General features: G+C 42.4%; 1 protein-coding gene across 1 annotated transcript; it reads left to right on the top strand.

The window, feature by feature from the left end:
- Nucleotides 1-1,287: 1,287 nt before the first annotated feature.
- On the top strand, nucleotides 1,288-23,524 carry LOC135549913 (vacuolar protein sorting-associated protein 45-like). The gene is made up of 15 exons (XM_064980298.1): nucleotides 1,288-1,582; nucleotides 2,035-2,169; nucleotides 2,715-2,775; nucleotides 4,947-5,026; nucleotides 5,288-5,356; nucleotides 5,551-5,688; nucleotides 5,765-5,875; nucleotides 6,470-6,604; nucleotides 10,726-10,839; nucleotides 11,068-11,235; nucleotides 13,541-13,699; nucleotides 14,391-14,498; nucleotides 14,619-14,740; nucleotides 14,952-15,083; nucleotides 22,761-23,524. The coding sequence occupies exons 1-15, from the start codon at nucleotides 1,490-1,492 to the stop codon at nucleotides 22,843-22,845; spliced, it is 1,710 nt and encodes a 569-aa protein (XP_064836370.1). The 5' UTR covers nucleotides 1,288-1,489; the 3' UTR covers nucleotides 22,846-23,524.
- The last annotated feature ends 152 nt before the right edge of the window (nucleotides 23,525-23,676 follow it).

The raw sequence follows: 23,676 nt of genomic DNA, 5'->3' as shown, positions 1-23,676 counted from the left end.
AGACAAAACCGAGACTTGTCAGTGTAACGGATGTGAAACGGCTAGCTTAGTTAGCGGTGCGCGCTAAATAGCGTTTCAATCGGTCAATCTTTTGTGGAGCGATGGGTAACGATGCTTCGTGGGTGACTGTTGTTGATGTGTGCAGAGGGTCCCTGGTTCGCGCCCGGGGACGGTCAAAAGTTATACTGTTACATCAGTGAAGAGCACTTTTTTCCAGTCCTGTCCTGTCCATTGCGGACAGTCTGAGCACTGTTGGAGGGATTGTGCGTTCTTTGTGTAACTTGGGCAGTTGTTGTTACCATCCTTTACCTGTCCTGCAGGAGTGATGTTCGGATGTACCGATCCTGTGTAGGTGTTGTTACACGTGGTCTGCCACTGCGAGGACGATCAGCTGTCCATCCTGTCTCCCTGTAGAGCTGCTTAGGGGTCTCACAGTATGGACATTGCAATTTATTGCCCAGGCCACATCTGCAGTCTTCATGCCTCCTTGCAGCATGTCTAAGGCACGTTCACGCAGAGGAGCAGGGACCCTGGGCATCTTTCTTTTGGTGTTTTTCAGAGTCAGTAGAAAGGCCTCTTTAGTGTCCTAAGTTTTCATAACTGTGACCTTAATTTCCTACCTTCTGTAAGCTGTTAGTGTCTTAACGACTGTTCCACTTGTTTATGGTTCATTGAACAAGCATGGGAAACAGTGTTTAAACCCTTTACAATGAAGATCTGTGAAGTTATTTGGTTTTTCAGAATTATTTTTGAAAGACTGGGTCCTGAAAAAGGGACTTTCTTTTTTTGCTGAGTTTATATTGTGGGAAAATACAAATGCATCAATGCTTGTATCATGTTTTATTATAATACTGTATGTTTTGATCACATTTTTTACTGTATTGAATTGCATTGCAGTTTATTATTGTTACAATGGTCGTCATGCTGTTGAATAGACTGACGAATGTAATAAAATTCAGTATTTTTCATGTTTTAAATTTTTACACCACAGTTATTTTGTTTAGTTAAACTACCTTTAAAAATTGTTACTTACTTTAAAGACTGTAATAAATTATATGCTATTTGTACATCTCAATATTTAGCAATGTTGTCAGAAGTAATAACAAAATCTCTTTCATTTGAATGGTTTGCCTTTACCAAAAAGGCGTCCTCGTCTTAAACAATTGGCGATGCATTGTGGGATATAACAAACATATGCTAACTTCGGATCAGTGAAATGCATGCTCAGTTAATGCTTTTGCCTGTGCGTTTGCTCTACAAACTGGTCCTCGATCAGTTAACCAATTCTTCACCCGGAAATGTATCTCGAGGTTCATTTCGAAGCAGACAGCTGTAACCAACCTCAGCTGAGCTGAACATTTGTCAACAATAGTTTAATTTGACCAAACGAAGTGAAGCGTTACCTGGTATAAGAGACCTTTACCGAATATAATTCGGCCTTTGTGTATTATTCAAGCTGCCATCATTAGCATTTTAGAACATTGTCAAAATGAATGTGACACTTGCTGTCAAGCAGTATATCTCCAAAATGATAGAAAACAGCGGACCAGGGATGAAGGTTCTGCTCATGGATAAAGAGACGGTAAGTAATTGTAGCTAGAATGGTTACAATGTAGTAGTTCTAACGATGTAACGTTACAGTGGTTACAATGTATCAGGTTACTTTTGTTGATACCCATTGTCTATCAGAGACAGACACGTTGAAGGGACAGAACCTTGAATTATTCAACAATTCCTGGGAAATGTTAATAATATAGATAGGAGAACCAAGATTTTTCTGATAATGTCATACTGTCTGCAGCTATTCCCATTGGAAGTTGCATAGGAAAAAGATCAGAGAGGTGGATACACAAATGTGGATAGGCCTGCATCATTTGGACTCAAGACCATATTCAGTACTGTAACCTTTCAGCTGTTACAACCAGTGATGGAAGGAAAATAATGAATCTCATTAATCTCTCAGCAAAATCTCTGGCTCAGGTAAAAAGGAATGTACTGCACCACATGCCCATTTGTTTGTGTTTGTCTCATCAGACCAGCATCGTCAGTGTGGTCTACACTCAATCTGAGATACTACAGAAGGAGGTCTACCTATTCGAAAGAATCGACTCACAGAATCGAGACAACATGAAGCACCTCAAAGCCATCTGCTTCCTCAGGCCAACCAAGGTGCCCCAGTCACTGTATACACATTGTAGCCAGCCTTTGCTCTGCATTAAAGGTCCAATTAATCTGTTTTTATCTCCATATCTGAGAAACAACTAAGTAACTTTCTATGATTGTTTTCATTTAAAAATAAATAAATAAATAAACAAATAGCTTCTTGGCAATTTCACCATGGAAAGCCAAAACAGACTCAGGCGGTCTTTTCAAACAACTCTTACACTAAAAGGGATAATCTTTTTCACAAATTCACAGTATTATTCCAACCTCATAGTGTGGAAATATATATTAAACACAGGGGGAAAAATAATGTTTTTTGACTGCACCAGGCCTTTAAGACTTTAGCCTACACATTCTGTATCTACTGGATTGTGTCCATCCATAACTGTATGAATGCACATTTCAACTGCTTCATTGTACCTATACCGAATGTACACTCCATACTGCATTGCATCCATACACTGTGCACTATTTGGAGGCAAAATACTTTAGTCGTGCTCAATTTTGGATTTGTATGACACCCCTGACTTTTCTCTCTGCCCTCATTACAGGAGAATGTGGAAAATCTGATACAGGAGCTCCGGCGACCCAAGTACAGTGTCTACTTCATCTGTAAGGATTTCTGCACTGTTGTTCAAATCATATGGTTCAATGTTCTGATTCTTGTGAATGTTTTTAGATAGTCCTTGTTATCTGTATTTGATCTAAGATCTTATGTCTCTGGATCATTTATATTGTTTAGAACTATAGACTCAACATTGATTGCCCATGCATCAACAGCGAATTATGACAACTCAGTAATTTCATGGTGACGACAATTGCCCATACAGAAAAAACAATATATTGACACGTGTTTTAACAACATGTACAGTACCTTTTTTGAAAGTATTCAGACCCCTTGACCTTTCACACATTTTGTTAGGTTACAGCCTTATTTCCCCCCCCCCCTTATCAATCTACTAAGAATACACCATAATAACAAAGCAAATACAGGCTTTATACATTTTTCCAAATTTGTAAAAAAATAAATAAAAAAAGGTTAAAAATATATATATATATTACATTTACATAAGTATTCAGATTCTTTACTCAGTACTTTGCTGAAGCACCTTTGACAGCAATTACAGCCTTTAGTCTTCTTGGGTATGACGCTACAAGCTCGGCACACCTGTATTTGGGGACATTGTCCCATTCTTCTCTGCAGATCCTCTCAAGCTCTGTCAGGTTGGATGGGGATCGTTGCTGCAAAGCTATTTTCAGGTCTCTCCAGAGATGTTCGGTTGGGTTCAAGTCCGGGCTCTGGCTGGGTCACTCAAGGACATTCAGAGACTTGTTCTGAAGCCACTCCCGTGTTGTCTTGGCTGTGTGCTTAGGGTCGTTGTCCTGTTGGAAGGTGAACCTTCGCCCCAGTCTGAGGTCCTGAGAGCTCTGGAGCAGGTTTTCATCAAGGATCTCTCTATACATTGCTCAGTTCATTTTTGCTTTTATCCTGACTAGTTTCCCAATCCCTGCCGCTGAAAACCATCCCCACAGTATGATGCTGCCAGCACCATGCTTGACCGTAGGTATGGTGCTAGGTTTCCTCCAGACGTGACGCTTGGCATTGGGGCCAAAGAGTTCAATCTTGGTTTCATTAGATCAGAGTATCTTGTTTCTCATGGTCTGAGAGTCCTTTAGGTGCCTTTTGGCAAACTCCAAGCGGGCTGTCATGTGCGTTTTACTGAGGAGTGGCTTCTGTCTGGTCACTCTAACATAAAGGCCTGATTGGTGGAGTGCTGCATAGATGGTTGTCCTTCTGTAAGGTTCTTCCATCCCCACTGAGGAACTCTAGAGTTATGTCAGAATGACCTATGGGTTCTTGGTCACCTCCCCGACCAAGGCCCTTCTCCCCCGACTGCTCAGTTTGGCTGGGCGGCCAGCTCTGGGAAAAGTCTTGGTGGTTCCAAACTTCCACTTAGGAATGGGCCACTGTGTTCTTGGGGACCTTCAATGCTGCAGACATTTTTGGTACCCTTCCCCAGATCTGTACCTCGATACAATTCTCTCTCGAGGCTCTACGGACAATTCCTTCTACCTCAAGGCTTGGTTTTTGCTGTGACGTGCACTGTCAACTGTGGGACCTTATATAGACAGGTTTGTGTGCCTTTCCAAATCCAAAACATCTCAAGGATGATCAATGGAAACAGGATGCACCTGAGCTCAATTTCGAGTCTTATAGCAAAGGGTCTGAATACTTATGTAAATAAGGTATTTATGTTCTTTATATTTAATACGTTTGAAGATGTCCATAAATGAAGTTGTCCATAAATGATCCCCAACCAAATTTACTGAGCCTGAGCAATTTTGACAAAAAAAATGATGGAACGTTTCAAATTGTGATTGACAGCTCGGGAAAATAGATTTACATACATTCAAGTGTCATTTTGAAACACCTCAATTCTTTTTTACTATGTTTTATAAGTGACAGTTAGGCTATACCTCAAAAGCTGCAGAATTTATTTTCAACTACAACTCAATGATCCAACTTTTGCATGCAAAATGCCATTTTGGTACTTTAGCATTAGGCTCCCAGAGGTCAATAGATACTCAACATTATCATTGAGGTAGAGAAGGTTGTGAGGTGTGAATGTGTATTTTTTTCAAATATATGTACATATATTTTATTTATTTATATATTTGATCAATACATTTCCCAAATATATTGAAATATATTCAGATTTTATTGAAATATATTCAAATATATTTTCCTGTATGGGTGACATCCTCCTCATAATCCTTTCTAGACTTCAGCAACGTCATCAGTAAGAGTGAAATAAAAGCCCTGGCCGAGGCGGATGAACAGGAGGTGGTCGCAGAAGTGCAGGTAAGTTAACACTAAGGGCAGTACTGTAGGACAGGAACCATGCTTTAGGTACCCAACTTTTCTTTTTTACGATTCTGGACTTTTATTTGTATAGTTGTTTTGGTAGAATGATGCTCCATAGGTTTATCCTACTTGTCCTAAATCTAAATGTTGTATCATTTCCAGTTAGAACCCCTTTACGCTACATGTAGTCTTGTAATAGTAGAAATATCCTTTGACATTTTAAACTGGAAATTAATAAGTTCTCTCATATGACTGCAGGAGTTCTATGGAGACTTCATTGCTGTGAACCCACACCTTTTCTCCCTCAACCTCAGTGGTGTGGCAAGGGTAAGACATGCAAATAGGCCATGACGCTTTAGATATGTGACAGTTTATAAAGTGAACCATTATTCATCTGCATTGATTTTAGATTAACTTTTTCTATTTGTCTCTGCGTATGTCATATTCCCTCTGTATTTTTGATCTATTTACAGAGTGCATTCATATCTCGTGTGTGTGTGTGTGTGATGTGTGTATTGCAGGGTCGTAGCTGGGAGCCAACTCTCCTGCCACGTACCACCCAGGGTCTGACCTCGGTGCTGCTGGCCCTGAAAAAATGTCCCATGATCCGCTACCAGCTGTCCTCAGACATGGCCAAGCGACTGGGAGAGAGCGTGAAGGTGACTAATATCACATGCACACCTATCACACGCACATACACACAAACGCAATCTCACTACCCATCTCCTCCCCCAGCAAATAATCACCAAGGAGTATGAGCTGTTTGACTTCAGGAAGACAGAGGTGCCTCCTCTCCTGCTCATCTTGGACCGCAGCGATGACGCCATCACCCCACTACTCAACCAGGTCAGAGCTAAGAGTCAGAGTGATGACTCCATCACCCCACGACTCAACCAGGTCAAAATTAAGAGTCAGGGTTGTATTCAGTATGCACAACAAAAGTAAATGCTCCAAAACTAAGTGAAACTAAGTGTTTTTGGGGGAACTAATAGAAAATAATTCTAAGATAATCTACATAGATAATATATGTTTGGTATACATGTTTTCTAGCCAGGGACCAGACTGAGTGTTTTATCAGTTGGGAACCCAGGCTACATTATTACAAAAGATAGGCAATGACCAGGTCATTATAGTCATACTATGTACAGACAGTATATTCACATCATTCTGACGTGTACTGCAGCCTCTGATCACTTGGGGGCAGCAGAGTCTTGTACTTACATTTACCAAGCCTGCAACCTGCACTGTAAACTAGGTCATGTACTCTAGGCCCTTTGTGTCACAGCTAATGAACAAATCTTTAGCTCATTAGACAAGCTAATCAATTGGCGAAACTACATATACTCTTCATCGCTGAAGGAATTTAGAGATGACATTAACTTTATTTCATTGTAGGTTTCATTGTTTTGGTTTCATTGTTTGTTTCCCTGCTCCATCTAGTGGACGTACCAGGCCATGGTGCACGAGCTGCTTGGCCTCAACAACAACCGCATTGACCTGTCCAGAGTCCCAGGGATCAGCAAGGACCTGAAGGAGGTGGTGCTGTCTGCAGAGAACGATGAGTTCTATGCCAATGTGAGTCTCTAGGCCTGGTTCCAATTCTGCACAAATGTGCCCTTTGGCTTTGAAATGGTCCCATTGGGCTGGCTGGCTGGTAGCCTAGAGCAGGGTTATACAAATTTTCTTTTCTTAATGTTGGACATAAATTATTGTAAAAACACCAGTATTATAGCACCAAGCGATTTTAATTTTTGAAATCTGTTCCAAACTATTCCCATGCATAATAGATAGATATGTGATCATATACAAATGTAATCAAGATTTGAAATTATTATGTTTCCTTCAAATGTTCTATCTATTTGGGCTTCTTGCAGGTCAATTTGCAGTCTACACATTTTTTGTAATTATGTTCCGGCCCCCTGACCATCCACTCAAGAACAAATTGTCTGTGCCTTTTTATTTTTTATTTAACCTTTATTTAACCAGGTAGGCTAGTTGAGAACAAGTTCTCATTTACAACTGCGACCTGGCCAAGATAAAGCATAGCAGTGTGAACAGACAGCAACACAGAGTTACAAATGGAGTAAACAATAAACAAGTCAATAACACAGATTTTTTATTTTTTTTATTTAAAAAAAGTCTATATTACATTGTGTGCAAAAGGCATGAGGAGGTAGGTGAATAATTACAATTTAGCAGATTAACACTGGAGTGATAAATGATCAGATGGTCATGTGCAGGTTGAGATACTGGCGTGCAAAAGAGCAGAAAAGTAAATAAATAAAAACAGTATGGGGATGAGGTAGGTAAATTGGGTGCACTATTTACCGATGGACTATGTACAGCTGCAGCGATCGGTTAGCTGCTCAGATAGCAGATGTTTAAAGTTGGTGAGGGAGATAAGTCTCCAACTTCAATGATTTTTGCAATTCGTTCCAGTCACAGGCAGCAGAGAACTGGAAGGAAAGGCAGCCAAATGAGGTGTTGGCTTTAGGGATGATCAGTGAGATACACCTGCTGGAGCGCGTGCTACGGGTGGGTGTTGCTGTCGTGACCAGTGAACTGAGATAAGGCGGAAGGAGAGTTTAGTCTAGCCAGACACCTAGGTACTTATAGATGTCCACATATTCTAGGTCGGAACCATCCAGGGTGGTGATGCTAGTCGGACGTGCGCGTGCAGGCAGGGAACGGTTGAAAAGCATACATTTTGTTTTACTAGCGTTTAAGAGTAGTTGGAGGCCACAGAAGGAGTGTTGTATGGCATTGAAGCTCGTTTGGAGGTTAGATAGCACAGTGTCCAAGGAAGGGCCAGAAGTATACAGAATGGTGTCATCTGCGTAGAGGTGGATTAGGGAATCGCCCGCAGCAAGAGCAACATCATTGATATATACAGAGAAAAGAATCGGCCAGAGAATTGAACCCTGTGGCACCCCCACAGAGACTGCCAGAGGACCGGACAACATGCCCTCCGATTTGACACACTGAACTCTGTCTGCAAAGTAGTTGGAGAACCAGGCAAGGCAGTCATTAGAAAAACCGAGGCTACTGAGTCTGCCGATAAGAATATGGTGATTGACAGAGTCGAAAGCCTTGGCCAGGTCGATGAAGACGGCTGCACAGTACTGTCTTTTATCGATGGCAGTTATGATATTGTTTAGTACCTTTAGCGTGGCTGAGGTGCACCCGTGACCGTCTCGGAAACCAGATTGCACAGCAGAGAAGGTACGGTGGGATTCGAGGTGGTCAGTGATCTGTTTGTTGACATGGCTTTTGAAGAACTTAGATAGGCAGGGCAGGATGGATATAGGCAGGGTAGGATAGGTATAGGTCTGTAACAGTTTGGGTCCAGGGTGTCTTCCCCCTTTGAAGAGGGGGATGACCGCGGCAGCTTTCCAGTCCTTGGGGATCTCAGACGATATGAAAGAGAGGTTGAACAGGCTGGTAATAGGGGTTGCGACAATAGCAAGGTGGATAGTTTCAGAAATAGAGGGTCCAGATTGTCAAGCCGAGGTTGGAGTAGCCAGGAGGAAGACATGGCCAGCCGTTGAGAAATGCTTGTTGAAGTTTTCGATAATCATGGATTTATCGGTGGTGACCGTGTTACCTAGCCTCAGTGCAGTGGGCAGCTGGGAGGAGGTGCTCTTGTTCTCCATGGACTTTACAGTGTCCCAGAACTTTTTGGAGTTAGAGCTACAGGATGCAAATTTCTGCTTGAAAAAGCTGGCCTTTGCTTTCCTGACTGAGTGCGTGTATTGGTTCCTGACTTCCCTGAACAGTTGCATATTGCGGGGACTATTCGATGCTATTGCAGTCCGCCACAGAATGTTTTTGTGCTGGTCGAGGGCAGTCAGGTCTGGAGTGAACCAGGGGCTATATCTGTTCTTAGTTCTGCATTTTTTTGAACGGAGCATGCTTATCTAAGATGGTGAGGAAGTTACTTTTAAAGAATGACCAGGCATCCTCAACTGACGGGATGAGGTCAATATCCTTCCAAGATACCCGGGCCAGGTCGATTAGAAAGGCCTGCTCTTAGAAGTGTTTTAGGGAACATTTGATAGTGATTAGGGGTGGTCGTTTGACTGCGGACCCGTAGCGGATACAGGCAATGAGGCAGTGATCGCTGAGATCCTGATTGAAGACAGCGGGGGTGTATTTGGAGGGCCAGTTGGTCAGGATGACGTCTATGAGGGTGCCCTTGTTTACAGATTTAGGGTTGTACCTGGTGGGTTCCTTGATGATTTGTGTGAGATTGAGGGCATCTAGCTTAGATTGTAGGACTGCCGGGGTGTTAAACATATCCCAGTTTAAGTCACCTAACAGAACAAACTCTGAAGCTTGATGAGGGGCGATCAATTCACAAATGGTGTCCAGGGCACAGCTGGGAGCTGAGGGGGGTCGGTAGCAGGCGGCAACAGTGAGAGACTTATTTCTGGAGAGATTAATTTTTAAAATTAGAAGTTCGAACTGTTTGGGTATGGACCTGGAAAGTGTGACGTTACTTTGCAGGCTATCGCTGCAGTAGACTGCCACTCCTCCCCCTTTGGCAGTTCTATCTTGATGGAAAATGTTATAGTTGGGTATGGAAATCTCAGAATTTTTGGTGGCCTTCCTAAACCAGGATTCAGACACAGCAAGGACATCAGCGTTGGCAGAGTGTGCTAAAGCAGTGAGTAAAACAAACTTAGGGAGGAGGCTTCTGATGGTGACATGCATGAAACCAAGGCTTTTTCGATCACAGAAGTCAACAAATGAGGGTGCCTGGGGACATGCAGGGCCTGGGTTTACCTCTACATCACCTGCGGAACAGAGGAGGAGTAGAATGGGGGTGCGGCTAAAGTCTATCAACTTGTCACCTAGAGCGTTGGGGACAAAGAATAAAAGGAGCAGATTTCTGGGTGTGGTAGAATATATTCAGGGCATAATGCACAGACGGGTATGGTGGGGTGCGGGTACAGCGGAGGTAAGCCTAGGCACTGGGTGATGATAAGAGAGGTTGTATCTCTGGACATGCTGGTTGTAATGGGTGAGGTCACCGCATGTGTGGGAGATGGGACAAAGGAGGTATCATAGGTATGAAGAGTGGAACTAGGGGGTCCATTGTAAACTAAAACAATGATAACTAACCTGAACAACAGTATACAAGGCATATTGACATTTGAGAGAGACATACAGCGAGGCATAAAGTAATCACAGGTGTTGATTGAGAGAGCTAGCTAAAACAACAGGTGAGACAACAACAGCTAATCAGCTAACACAACAACAGCAGGTAAAATGACGATGACTAGGCAGAGATGGTCAGATTAACTACACACAGAGCCTGAGTTCGCGGCTGGGGCCGACAGATAAAAAATAAATAAACAGAATGGAGTACCGTGATTAATGGACAGTCCAGTAGGCATCAGCTATGTAGCCAAATGATCATAGTGTCCAGGGGGCAGCAGTAGATGGAACAGGGGAGCCCCACTACGCTAGCAACACAGCGTTTAAAGTTAGTAGCGTCTGCTCCGGCTTAATCTAGCTGATGATCCCTTGCCTAAAGGTTAGGAACGCTAGCCAGCAAACCTCTTTAAGAAGACTCCGGATGAAAAAAAATGGCAGAATGTGTAGCGGCCGGTCAATGGGGAAGGTTAAATAATTCCGACAGGGCCAGATGTTGGCTAACAACTTCCAATTCACTCTCACATTCTCTTATTCAGAATCTGTACCTGAACTTTGGAGAGATTGGCACAAACATCAAGAACCTGATGGAGGACTTTCAGAAGAAGAAGCCCAAGGAGCAACAGAAGCTGGAGTCCATCTCTGATATGAAGGTGAGACCTGGGCACTGTTGTCGCACAAGAACTCAATTTCCCAGCATGTTCTGTAGCAGTTGCTCATTAGAACCACTGTCTCAGCCACATTGGTTAATATCCACTCGGAATTAGATCAATTATGTCTTAATTCCAATAATGATACAAACTACAAATAAAAATTGCTTCAAGTTTAAGAAATCTTTCTGTTTTCTTCTTTTTAATCATTCCCTCTGTTTTTCTCTGCAGGCGTTTGTAGACAACTACCCCCAGTTCAAAAAGATGTCGGGCACAGTGTCGAAGCACGTGACTGTGGTGGGCGAGCTGTCTCGCCTGGTGAGCGAGAGGCACCTGATGGAGGTGTCAGAGCTGGAGCAGGAGCTGGCCTGCCAGAATGACCACTCAAGCGCATCACAGGTAAGACTCTGCTCTGGAGTTAAAAGGATACTTTGGGATTTTGGCAATGAGGTCCTTTATTTACTTCCTCAGTTATTTCTCTGTGTCCAGTATGAAGGAAGTTAGAGTTAGGTTTGCATGCTAGCAGATACCCATAGACTTCCAGTCATTGCACTAATGTTAGTTAGCGTTGGCTTGAGAAACTACCTCTAACTTCCTTCATAATGGACACAGAGACAAAAATGGTATCCTCAAGTTCATCTGACTCTGGGGGAATGGATAAAGGGCCTCATTGACACAATCCTGAAGTATCCTTTTCAGGCCAATTTCCACAATTCATACAGTCAAATTACATTTGATTCAGGTATTGACTTTAATCACCATTTAGGAATTGTGGATTTGCCTTTTATTTCAAATGACAGTGCATTCTGAAAGTATTCAGATCCCTTGACTTTGTTACGTTACAGCCTTATTTTAAAATTGATTAAATTGTTGTTTTTTTTACTCATCAATCTACACACAATACCCAGTAATGACAAAGCAACACCAGGTTTTTAGAAATGTATTAAAAATTAAACATTGATATGACATTGATATATCACATATGACATTGATATGACATTTTCATATGTATTCAGACTTTGTTGAAGCACCTTTGGCAGCGATTACAGTCTTCTTGGGTATGACGCTACAAGCTTGGCACACCTGTATTTGGGGAGTTTTTTTTCCATTATTCTCTGCAGATCTTCTCGAGCTCTGTCAGGTTGGATGGGGAGCATCACTGCACAGCTATTTTCAGGTCTCCAGAGATGTTCGATCAGGTTCATGTCCGGGCTCTGGCTGGGCCACTCAAGGACATTCAGACACTTATCCCAAAGCCACTCCCGCGTTGTCTCGGCTGATGTCCTTTTGTAAGGTGAACCTTCACCCCAACCTGTGCCTGGTTTCCTCCAGATGTGATGCTTGGCATTCCGGCCAAAGAGTTAAATCTTGGATTCATCAGACCAGAAAATCTTGTTTCTCATGGTCTGAGAGTCTTTAGGTGCCTTTTGGCAAACTCCAAGCGGGCTATCATGTGAGCTCTGTCAGAGTGACCATCGGGTTCTTGATCACCTCCCTGACCAAGGCCCTTCTCACCCGATTGTTCAGTTTGGCTGGGCGCCCAGCTCAATGAAGAGTCTTGGTGGTTCCAAACTTATTCAATTTGAGAATGAATGAGGCAACTGTGTTCTTGGGGACCTTCAATGTTGCAGAAATGTTTTGGTACCCTTCCCCAGATCTATGCATCGACACAATCCTGTCTCTGAGCTTTATTGACAATTCCTTCGACCTCATGGCTGGATTTTGCTCTGAGATGCACTGTCAACTGTGGGACCTAATATAGACAGGTGTGTTCCTTTCCAAATCATGTCCAATTAATTGAATTTACCACAGGTGGACTCCAATCAAGTTGTAGAAATATCTCAAGGATGATAAATGGAAACAGGATGCACCTGAGCTCAATTTCGAGTCTCGTAGCAATGGGTCTGAATACCTATGTAAATAAGGTTTTTCATTTTTAATAAATTTGCTAACATTTCTAAAAACCTGTTTTAGCTTTGTCATTATGGGGTATTGTGTGTAGATGAGGAAAAACAATTTACACAATTTTAGAATAAGGCTATAATGTAACAAAATGTGGAAAAAGTCAAGGGGTCTGAATACTTTCCGAATGCACTGTATTTTATTTTTCAATTTAACTGTAGGAAACATTTCTGTTATTACTAATTGAGTTTCCTGAATTGGCTTTTGAAATGAATCAACACTACAACCCTGCTCTGCACTGACTTGATGCCAGAGACTGACTAGTATCACACTACTAGATTCTGTATGTAGATGAAACGCATGTCAAATATGAACCAGGCAGAGACTAGACACTGACCAGACACAGGCCTGAAATAGACATGACATGTGGTAGACCGGTAGACAAAGAGCAGGCACCAGACCGAACTGCCCAGTATGTAAATGTAGGGGTCCTATCACTGTCAACAATGAACATGTGACATCACATGTTTTTTTCTGGAGGGGGCTTACAGCTCAATGCTTTATTATACCATAACACACACAGTTCACATAAAAGCATTAAAAAATACACAATTTTTCCTGTTTGTTGAAGAAGAATACAGCCTACTGCTGTATTGTATATTGACTTGGCCACTTGTAATAATAAGTGACTTTCAGAAAACAATAACACTGCACATAGAAATCATAGTGAAGTGTCATTGAAAATAAATAATTTAAGTCTGTATTAAAGGCTATGGAAATTATAGTCCCTGTTGTTCTGCAGAACGTGCGTCGGCTGCTGCAGAACCCGCGGGTGAGCGAGATGGACGCGGTTCGCCTGGTGATGCTGTACGCACTGCGCTACGAGAGACACAGTAGCAGCATCCTGCCGGGCCTCATGGAGGAGCTCAACAGGAAGGGCGTGTCAGAGAAGCATTGCAGGGTAAGGGAACATTCTATACTGTACCACTACCCGGCCCTTGGCAATATGAGGACTGTATGCTACCTGGCCCTTGTCAATATGAGGACTGTATGCTACCTGGCCCTTGGCAATATGAGGACTGTATGCTACCTGGCCCTTGGCAATATGAGGACTGTATGCTACCTGGCCCTTGGCAATATGAGGACTGTATGCTACCTGGCCCTTGGCAATATGAGGACTGTATGCTACCTGGCCCTTGGCAATATGAGGACTGTATGCTACCTGGCCCTTGGCAATATGAGGACTGTATGCTACCTGGCCCTTGGCAATATGAGGACTGTATACTACCTGGCCCTTGGCAATATGAGGACTGTATACTACCTGGCCCTTGGCAATATGAGGACTGTATACTACCTGGCCCTTGGCAATATGAGGACTGTATACTACCTGGCCCTTGGCAATATGAGGATTGTATACTACCTGGCCCTTGGCAATATGAGAACTGTATACTGTTGTTGTACCTGTCTATATATTATGTGGAGGATGTTATTATTTTGGGATTTGTCAATGCCTCTGAGGATAAATAAATATACGTTCAACTCAACAATGTACAATACAGTATGTTTAATGTATCTGTCTCACCAATCTAGGTGAAAACCAGGTTAGAAGAATCAACGTATGCCTGTTTATCCTGTTTGATCTTTTACCTCAGATGGTAACGTCCATGGTGGAGTATGGAGGGAAGAGGGTGAGAGGAAGTGACCTCGTCAACCCCCAAGATGCAGTCGCCATCACCAAACAGTTCTTCAAGGGGCTGAAAGTACACCGTTCTCTCCACAATTTAGACAGATACTAGCTGGAGTTGTGTGTCCATCTATCTATCCTCAACCAGTTTCTAATAAAACACCTTTGTTTTGTGTGTGTGCGTGCGTGTCTCCAGGGAGTTGAGAATGTGTACACGCAGCATGCACCGTTACTGCAGGAGACCTTGGACCAGCTGATTAAGGGGCGGCTGAAGGACAGTCATTTCCCCTACTTAGGACCCAGCTCCCTTAGAGACAGGTAGAGTGACACACACACACTTAGACACAACCTCAGACCCTACACCTGTATAGCCAAACACACACACTGTTACTGATACGTGTGTTACAAGATACGTAAAAACACATATTCTGTGTGTATGAGCACGGATAGGCTTACGGTTCATCACCATTATTGGATTACTCCAACCAGATGATTGCCTATTAGGGGTAACCATGTATTTCCTCTTCAGGCCACAGGATATCATAGTCTTTGTCATCGGAGGGGCCACCTATGAGGAGGCACTGGCGATCTATAACCTGAACCGCACCGTGCCTGGGGTTCGGATCGTACTGGGCGGCACCACCATCCACAACACCAAGAGGTCAGAATCATCAACCACACCTCGTGACCGTTTCGCCTCAGTCAAATTACATCCAGACATAGCCATTAGACATCCATTATTTGATACCAGGTCAACACATATGATAAAAGTGGCTTAACCCCTTAGTCAATGTTCCCGCCCTGCGGAAATCTAATTAGCATAATAAAAACATCCCTGTTAAGATACGTCTTTGTAAGATGGAGATATCTGTATTTTGCATGGGATGCGTTGCAATCCACTGCATCCGCCAATGGTGACCTTCCGTATCTGCGGTGGAAGGTGGCTGAGCTACAGAGGTGTTTGTCAGACCATGAGACATCCTGAAGATCGCTGTAGCGTCTGAACGGTTTGGCCTAACTAATATGACCACTCTATGGACAGATGAGACTCTCCCGAATACGATGGTGTTCTCCGTTTTGCTCTACGACCCCACAAGCGTCACGGGACTCGTCTGAAGTTGGTACCTCCAATCTGCTGACGTCTGTAGCATCAGAAACATTTTGGGCTACATACAAATATGACCCCTCTATGGAACGGGGAGACTCTCATACATGTCCATTTCGTTTTGCTTTGTTCTAGGACGTCGACAAGACTAATCTGAAGGTAGCCCGGTACCAGATAAATATTAATGGAAGTATAAACTGAGTGTACAGAAAATATTGAGTTGCACCGCCTCTTTGCCCTCAGAACAGCCTCAATTTGTCAGAGCATGGACTCTACAAGGTGTCAAGTGTTCCGCTGGGATGCTGGCCCATGTTGACTCCAGTGCTTCCTACAATGTCAAGTTTGCTGGATGTCTTTTGGGTAGTGGACCATTCTTGATACACACGGGAATCTGTTCAGCGTGAAAAACCCAGCAGCGTTGCAGTTCTTGACACAAACCGGTGCGCCTGGCACCTACTGCCATACCCTATTCAAAGGCACTTCAATATTTTGTCTTGCCCATTCACCTTCTGAATGGCACACACACAGAATACATTTCTCAATTGTCTCAGGACTTCAAAATAGTTATTTTAACCTGTTTCCTCCCCTTCATCTACACTGATTGAAGTGGGTTTAAGTGACAACAATAAGGGATCCTTGCTTTCACCTGGTCAGTCTGTCATGGTTAAATAAGTATGTGCATAATGTTTTGTACACTCAGTGTATATGGAAGTAGTTTAGTGCCAATATTTTTGTTAAATATGGGTAAAAATACATATAATAATTCCCTGATCTTACTAATAGCACTCAGATATAGGACAGAGAATTTAAAATTAACTTCCTTTTTATTACATTTTTTTTACTGTATTTTTTTCCCCCATGTAAGAATCTGTTATTCAATGCATTTCTGTGGGCTAATAGCATTAAGGCCAAATTCAGTGTTTCATCAGATATATATACAGTACCAGTCAGTTTGGACACACCTACTCATTCCAGTTTTTTTTATATTTTTTATTTTGACTATTTTCTACATTGTAGAATAGTAGTTAAGACATCAAAACTATGAAATAACCCATATAGAATCATGTAGTAACCGAAAAAGTGTTAAAGAAATTTAAATATATATTTAGGTTCTTCAAAGTAGCCACCCTTTGCTTTGATGACAGCTTTGCACACTCTTGGCATTCTCTCAACCAGCTTCATGAGGAATGCTTTTCCAACAGTCTTGAAGAAGTTCCCACATACAGTGCCTTGCGAAAGTATTCGGCCCCCTTCAACTTTGCGACCTTTTGACACATTTCAGGCTTCAAAAATAAAGATATAAAACTGTATTTTTTTGTGAAGAATCAACAGCAAGTGGGACACAATCATGAAGTGGAACAACATTTATTGGATATTTCAAACTTTTTTAACAAATCAAAAACTGAAAAATTGGGCGCGCAAAATTATTCAGCCCCCTTAAGTTAATACTTTGTAGCGCCACCTTTTGCTGCGATTACAGCTGTAAGTCGCTTGGGGTCTGTCTCTATCAGTTTTGCACATCGAGAGACTGACATTTTTTCCCATTCCTCCTTGCAAAACAGCTCGAGCTCAGTGAGGTTGGATGGAGAGCATTTGTGAACAGCAGTTTTCAGTTCTTTCCACAGATTCTCGATTGGATTCAGGTCTGGACTTTGACTTGGCCATTCTAACACCTGGATATGTTTATTTTTTAACCATTCCATTGTAGATTTTGCAGACTCCATCAGGTTTTCTTCCAGAATGGTCCTGTATGTATTTGGCTCCATCCATCTTCCCATCAATTTTAACCATATTCCCTGTCCCTGCTGAAGAAAATCAGGCCCAAACCATGATGCTGCCACCACCATGTTTGACAGTGGGGATGGTATGGTCAGGGTGATGAGCTGTGTTGCTTTTACGCCAAACATAACGTTTTGCATTGTTGCCAAAAAGTTCAATTTTGGTTTCATCTGACCAGAGCACCTTCTTCCACATGTTTGGTGTGTCTCCCAGGTGGCTTGTGGCAAACTTTAAACAACACTTTTTATGGATATTTTTAAGAAATGGCTTTCTTCTTGCCACTCTTCCATAAAGGCCAGATTTGTGCAATATATGACTGATTGTTGTCCTATGGACAGAGTCTCCCACCTCAGCTGTAGATCTCTGCAGTTCATCCAGAGTGATCATGGGCCTCTTGGCTGCATCTCTGATCAGTCTTCTCCTTGTATGAGCTGAAAGTTTATAGGGACGGCCAGGTCTTGGTAGATTTGCAGTGGTCTGATACTCCTTCCATTTCAATATTATCGCTTGCACAGTGCTCCTTGGGATGTTTAAAGCTTGGGAAATCTTTTTGTATCCAAATCCAGCTTTAAACTTCTTCACAACAGTATCTCGGACCTGCCTGGTGTGTTCCTTGTTCTTCATGATGCTCTCTGCGCTTTTAACGGACCTCTGAGACTATCACAGTGCAGGTGCATTTATACGGAGACTTGATTACACACAGGTGGATTGTATTTATCATCATTAGTCATTTAGGTAAAAATTGGATCATTCAGAGATCCTCACTGAACTTCTGGAGAGAGTTTGCTGCACTGAGAGTAAAGGGGCTGAATAATTTTGCTCGCCCAATTTTTCAGTTTTTGATTTGTTAAAAAAGTTTGAAATATCCAATAAATGTCGTTCCACTTCATGATTGTGTCCCACTTGTTGATTCTTCACAAAAAAATACAGTTTTATATCTTTATGTTTGAAGCCTGAAATGTGGCAAAAGGTCGCAAAGTTCAAGGGGGCCGAATACTTTCGCAAGGCACTGTATACTGAGCACTTGTTGGATGCTTTTCCTTCACTCTGATGCAGTGTTCCATCACTCTCCTTCTTGATCAAATGGCCCTTACACAGCCTGGAGTTGTGTTGGGCCATTGTCATGTTGAAAAACAAATGATAGTCTCGAATTTGGACTCATCAGACCAACGGACATATTTCCACCGGTCTAATGTCCATTGCTTGTGTTTCTTGGCCCAAGCAAGTCTCTTCTTCTTATTGGTGTCCTTTAGTAGTGGTTTCTTTGCATCAATTTGACCATGAAGGCTTGATTCTCAGTCTCTTCTGAACAGTTGATGTTCAGATATATCTGTTTCTTGAACTGTAAGGCATTTACTTGGGCTGAAATTTCTGAAGCTGGTAACTCTAATGAACTTATCCTCTGCAGCAGAGGTAACTCTGGGTCTTCCTTTTCTGTGGCGGTCCTCATGAGAGCCAGTTTCATCATAGCACTTGATGGTTTTTGCGACTGCACTTGAAAAAACTTTCAAAGTTCTTGAAATTGTTTGGATTGACAGACCTTCATGTCTTAAAGGAGTGATGGACTGTCGTTTCTCTTTGCTTATTTGAGCTGTTCTTGCCATAATATGGACTTAGTCTTTTACCAAATAGAGCTGTCATCTGTATACCACCCCGACCTTGTCACAACACAACTGATTGGCTCAAACGCATTAAAAGGAAGCAAATTCCACAAATGAACTTTTAACAAGCCACACCTGTTAATTGAAATGCATTCCAGGTGACTACCTTCATGAAGCTGGTTGAGAGAATACCAAGAGTGTGCAAAACTGTCATCAAGGCAAAGGGTGGCTACTTTGAAGAATCTCAAATATAAAATATATTTTGAGTTGTTCAACACTTTTTTGATTTTGAGTTTGGATGTCTACACTATTATTCTACATAGTTGAAAATAGTAAAAATAAAGAAAAACTCTTGAATGAGTAGGTTTGTCCAAACTTTTGACTGGTACTGTACATGTAACCTACTTGGACACCAGGTCCCCACATTTCCTACTCTCCCACACCAAATAGCTTGAAGCCACAGTGTTTTTCACAGTGTTTTTTGCTCTATTTCCCTACGTGGGAGCATTGCAAACCGTAGGTCGGGATTTTCCGACTTGGTTACATGTACATTGAACAACACAGTATCTTTTTCTTTTACATATTTTTTTATTTCTGTATAACAAAAAATTGACAAGAAGTTGAAAAATAATGTTTGCTTTCCCCAATTTGTGATTGAGGGGAATTCCTTCTTATGACGTGAATATCGACTCGGGGTCACCTGGGAATCAGTGTTCTGGTAGTCAGTGTTCTGTTCTGTACGTACAGTGTAGGCCACATTTGAATGTTAAAGTTTCGTCATTTCGGTTTTTGTTAAATTTACTGAAATAACTTCAATGTTAAAGGGGAATTTTACTCGATAACCATTTCACTCATTAAAATGTTGTTTTTTGAGTAAAATGTCCCTTTCTGTAACTTTTCTACTCATGGGGGCGGCAGGTAGCCTAGTGGTTAGAGCGTTGGACTAGTAACCGAAAGGTTGCAAGATCAAATCCCCGAGCTGACAAGGTAAGAATCTGTCTTTCTGCCCCTGAACAAGGCAGTTAACCCACTGTTCCTAGGCCGTCATTGAAAATAAGAATTTGTTCTTAACTGACTTGCCCAGTTAAATAAAGGTAAAATAAAAATGGGGGTCAACTTTTTAGATGACGACTAAGGATATTAGTTGTGTTCTGTATGGTTTACTTTGTCTATGTTATCCCTTGGTTGCAATGGAGTCGCCTGAAGAGTAATTCAACTTGCATTCCTCTTTTGAACCTTAGTTGTTCTTTGTGTTGTGTGAAGAATCAAGGCCCTTTCTCTGAAAAGCAGATCTTTCTTGACTCTCTCTCTCTATTTCTCTCTGACTGTTTTTGCTGAATGAAGGTTCTCTCTACACACAGCCTCTCTCAGCCTCTCCCCCTCTCCCTTCACCTTTCCTGCAACATCTCTCTCTCTCGCTCTATCTTTCTCTTTTTATCTCTCTGTCTGACTGGCTGTGTTGACTGAATAAATAATTGTATACATCTATATATCTTTCTCTCTCAGGCTGAGCTGAATAGAACATTGTGTGATTACGTAACACGGTGGTGCTCAGGAGATGCGTCCGTGCTCTTTTTGTGATGCCCCTTCTGACACTCCTGTGTGGGATCGCCCCGCTTCTCTTTCATCACGGGGTTTCATCACGGATGAAATTCCAACTCGAGCAGGGTGAGATTGACCAGGTGTTACCTGAGAAGTGATTTAACCAAGAGAGACCAACGCTCCCTGTTTGCAGTGCTATTACATCACCCGGGTTGCTAAGCAGCACCTACTGTATGTGCTGAGTGATGATGCTCCTTGGCCCCGTTTTTCACATTTTATCGCGGAGCGCTTGCTGATGCCCCTCAGGTGAAGTGTCTCCCACACCGGTTTATGTAACACCATCTTAAACTTTCCACTTCTGGGAGTTCAACTTCCAACTGTCTTTCTCTGGTCCTGAGGCGTTTCGTGTTGTACTGCAGCAGTCACTGTTGTGCTGTTAAGGTCATGGGTGCACCTGTGTTGTGAGGTTTCTTTTTTAGCGTGCCGTTGCTGTCCCATTCTAGTGAAATGCTGATTCTCGCTGTATATGAGTTGTTCACATTTTAGTGTTGTGACATTCTCTGTTTTGCCTGTCACAAGCAGGCTTGTTTATATAAGCAGATGTTGACATAGTGTCACGTGTTCATATTTCACATCTATGCTGCTAGCTGTATTTTCATTACATTTTAGAGATTTAAACAATTCTGCCAGTTTTATAGTTATAATCTGAGGGCAGATTCTAGGTATGCAAGATAGATGCCATCTAGATACCGTCTCCTGCCGATGTGACATTGAGTAGGGCACTTAACCCATAGGTTGCAGAGGGGCTCAAGACAAGTTGTTGCCCTCCTGCCTGGCTGGCCCTGGCTTCTAACTCTTCTGTGTGTTTGTGTGTGTTGCTTTGGCGGTTTGGTTCAAGCGGAAAAAAAAGTCCATGATCTGAAAATAGCAATGCACATTCATTTTTCTTTTATTCATTTTTTAATTAACTAGGCAAGTCGGTTAAGAACAAATTCTTATGTATAATGACGGCCAAACCTGGGCGACGCTTGGCCAATTTGTGCACCGCCCTATGGGACTCCCAATCACGGCCGGCTGTGATGTGATACAGCCTGGATTCGAACCAGGGTGTCTAGTGACACCTCAAGCACTGAGATAATGTACCTTTGTCTTCTTCTGACATCTACATACACGTTATTTAATAACCCTTTAATGTTGGCTGTGACGGCACGTCCCATGCATTTTTACCTCATAGCCGCAGTGTGTGGTACATTTGAACAATGATCTACCCCTACACCCAGAGACGCACTGTAAGCCAATATGAATGGGGCTCTTAAATGCATCTTTTAAGCTTCTTCCCCCCCTTTTGTACTGCATGAGTCACTCGCTGCCCATAGGTACTCACGAGCTGTTTCATGATAATGCTCCCTGCAACCAGCCACACACAGACACAATAAACGCATTTGGGGGATTTGTCCAGGCCACCCTGTACTGCTGTGTGCTGCCCCACTGGGCCCAAAGCTGGAGATATATGCCTACCAATAAAGGACCAGTACCATCGTCACTGCAGGGGTCAGTATCTCCCTTTGAAACCAGGACTGGTATTGAATTATAATATGGCTGATTGAATGATACCACGTTGCACTCTTGTGCCGTTTGAACTTTAACCTCAGGATAAAAATGTTTTTTTAAATGTGTAGATGGGTGGATAGTAGGTTATCTGACCTAGGTCCTAGACCTAGACCATGTGTTTAGTCACTCGTTGATATAGGCTAGTTGCCCAGAGCAGGCTGCGTTAATGTAAACCCACTGAGAACAGATGAATATTGGCTAATGTCACGCTGGTATCCCTGATATATCACTGCAATACTTTGAAATTACTGCTCTGTCAAAAGGACGGTCTTTCATTGGCAGAGGACTGTAAGAGAGACAAGACGGCTGCTCTTTAGAGCCTTGCCTTTCAGTGTGAGAAGAAGCCTAAATGTCTCGTGTCGTTTGCAATCACACCTTAAAATGTCTTGGCTTGATCTGCTAAAAGAAATAGGTAATTTGACATTTCTCTACTGGGTCTTTTTTGTGTTTTTTTTGGTCCATGTCTCAGCCATATCCTTTCTTTACAGACCGGAACCCTAGTGACACACACTGACACAGTGTGTGTGTCTGTCAGTGTCACAGGGCTGGGACTGAGGTAATCGTGTCTGTCATATTGGCTTCTGTTTTTAGATGAAAATGTATTTTGAGAGTCACAGAGATGTTGATGTACTGCTCATGCTTCTCTCAGCTCATGAGGAACTAACAGAATGATATGTTCCTTTTCTGCCCTCTTGCACAGCTTCCTGGAGGAGGTGACATTGACGGCAGGCGCTGGCCAGTCCGAGAGGCTGCAGAGGGCGGGTCGTCATCCAAACAGACGCTGAATGTTTGTCGTCACCCCCCCACACACACACACACTCTCACGATATCTTGTGTCCGTTCCTTATTGGTGTCACTAGCCCATGCTTTAGTTCATGAAGGTGTCCCACTAAAAACATTCCAGTGTGTTCAGCTGTCACCACCACACTGCTGGACTCTATACCATCCCCTTAAAAACTTGTTGTAACTGGGGCAATTAACTCCAACCAAATGAACATGTAACTCAATTCGACAGTCAGGTTACCTAACCCTGGGAACTAAAACGATCTGTTCCCCCACTTAACTAGGTTACCGAGTGGCTGACTTGTGACTGAACAGAACACTCTCAATGTTAGTGTCTAACATTTGAACTTATTGCAATGTCACATTTCCTCTTAAATTGAAGTAGAAAACTCCAGGCTTATATTAGACCCTTATTTAATGACTGAAAACAGAAGTGACACGACCTTTTGAGTCTTGTTTATCTTTAAAGTGAATATATGGGCCCAAAGATGTCAAACATTTCTCTCTAAGATTACAATATGCACCGTGTATGTTTTTCTTCTTTGCCTATGTACATTTCCACATGCTATGTACATGTTGTTCAAACATACTGATTTTGAAATGAGTGTGAATAGTTTAAAGAAAATACCAATAAAGAGTGAAATGTTGTGTCCCTCATTTATCTTTGGGATTGTACAAATGCCCTGTTATGGATTTTCCTTTCCATCACCCATTTCTTGTGGCAGTTGATGGAAATAGCCTTGACTGTTTTGATTTCATTCATATGTAGTGTTATTGTGCACAACTTTCTCCCTTAGATCAATAATGAGAACATAATCCTGTTCCCCCATCCA

Source organism: Oncorhynchus masou, chromosome 12 (assembly GCF_036934945.1).
Source record: "Oncorhynchus masou masou isolate Uvic2021 chromosome 12, UVic_Omas_1.1, whole genome shotgun sequence".
Taxonomy (NCBI): Eukaryota; Metazoa; Chordata; class Actinopteri; order Salmoniformes; family Salmonidae; genus Oncorhynchus; species Oncorhynchus masou.
Note: the sequence above shows the minus strand (reverse complement) of the source record. Positions and strands in the feature narration are given on the sequence as shown.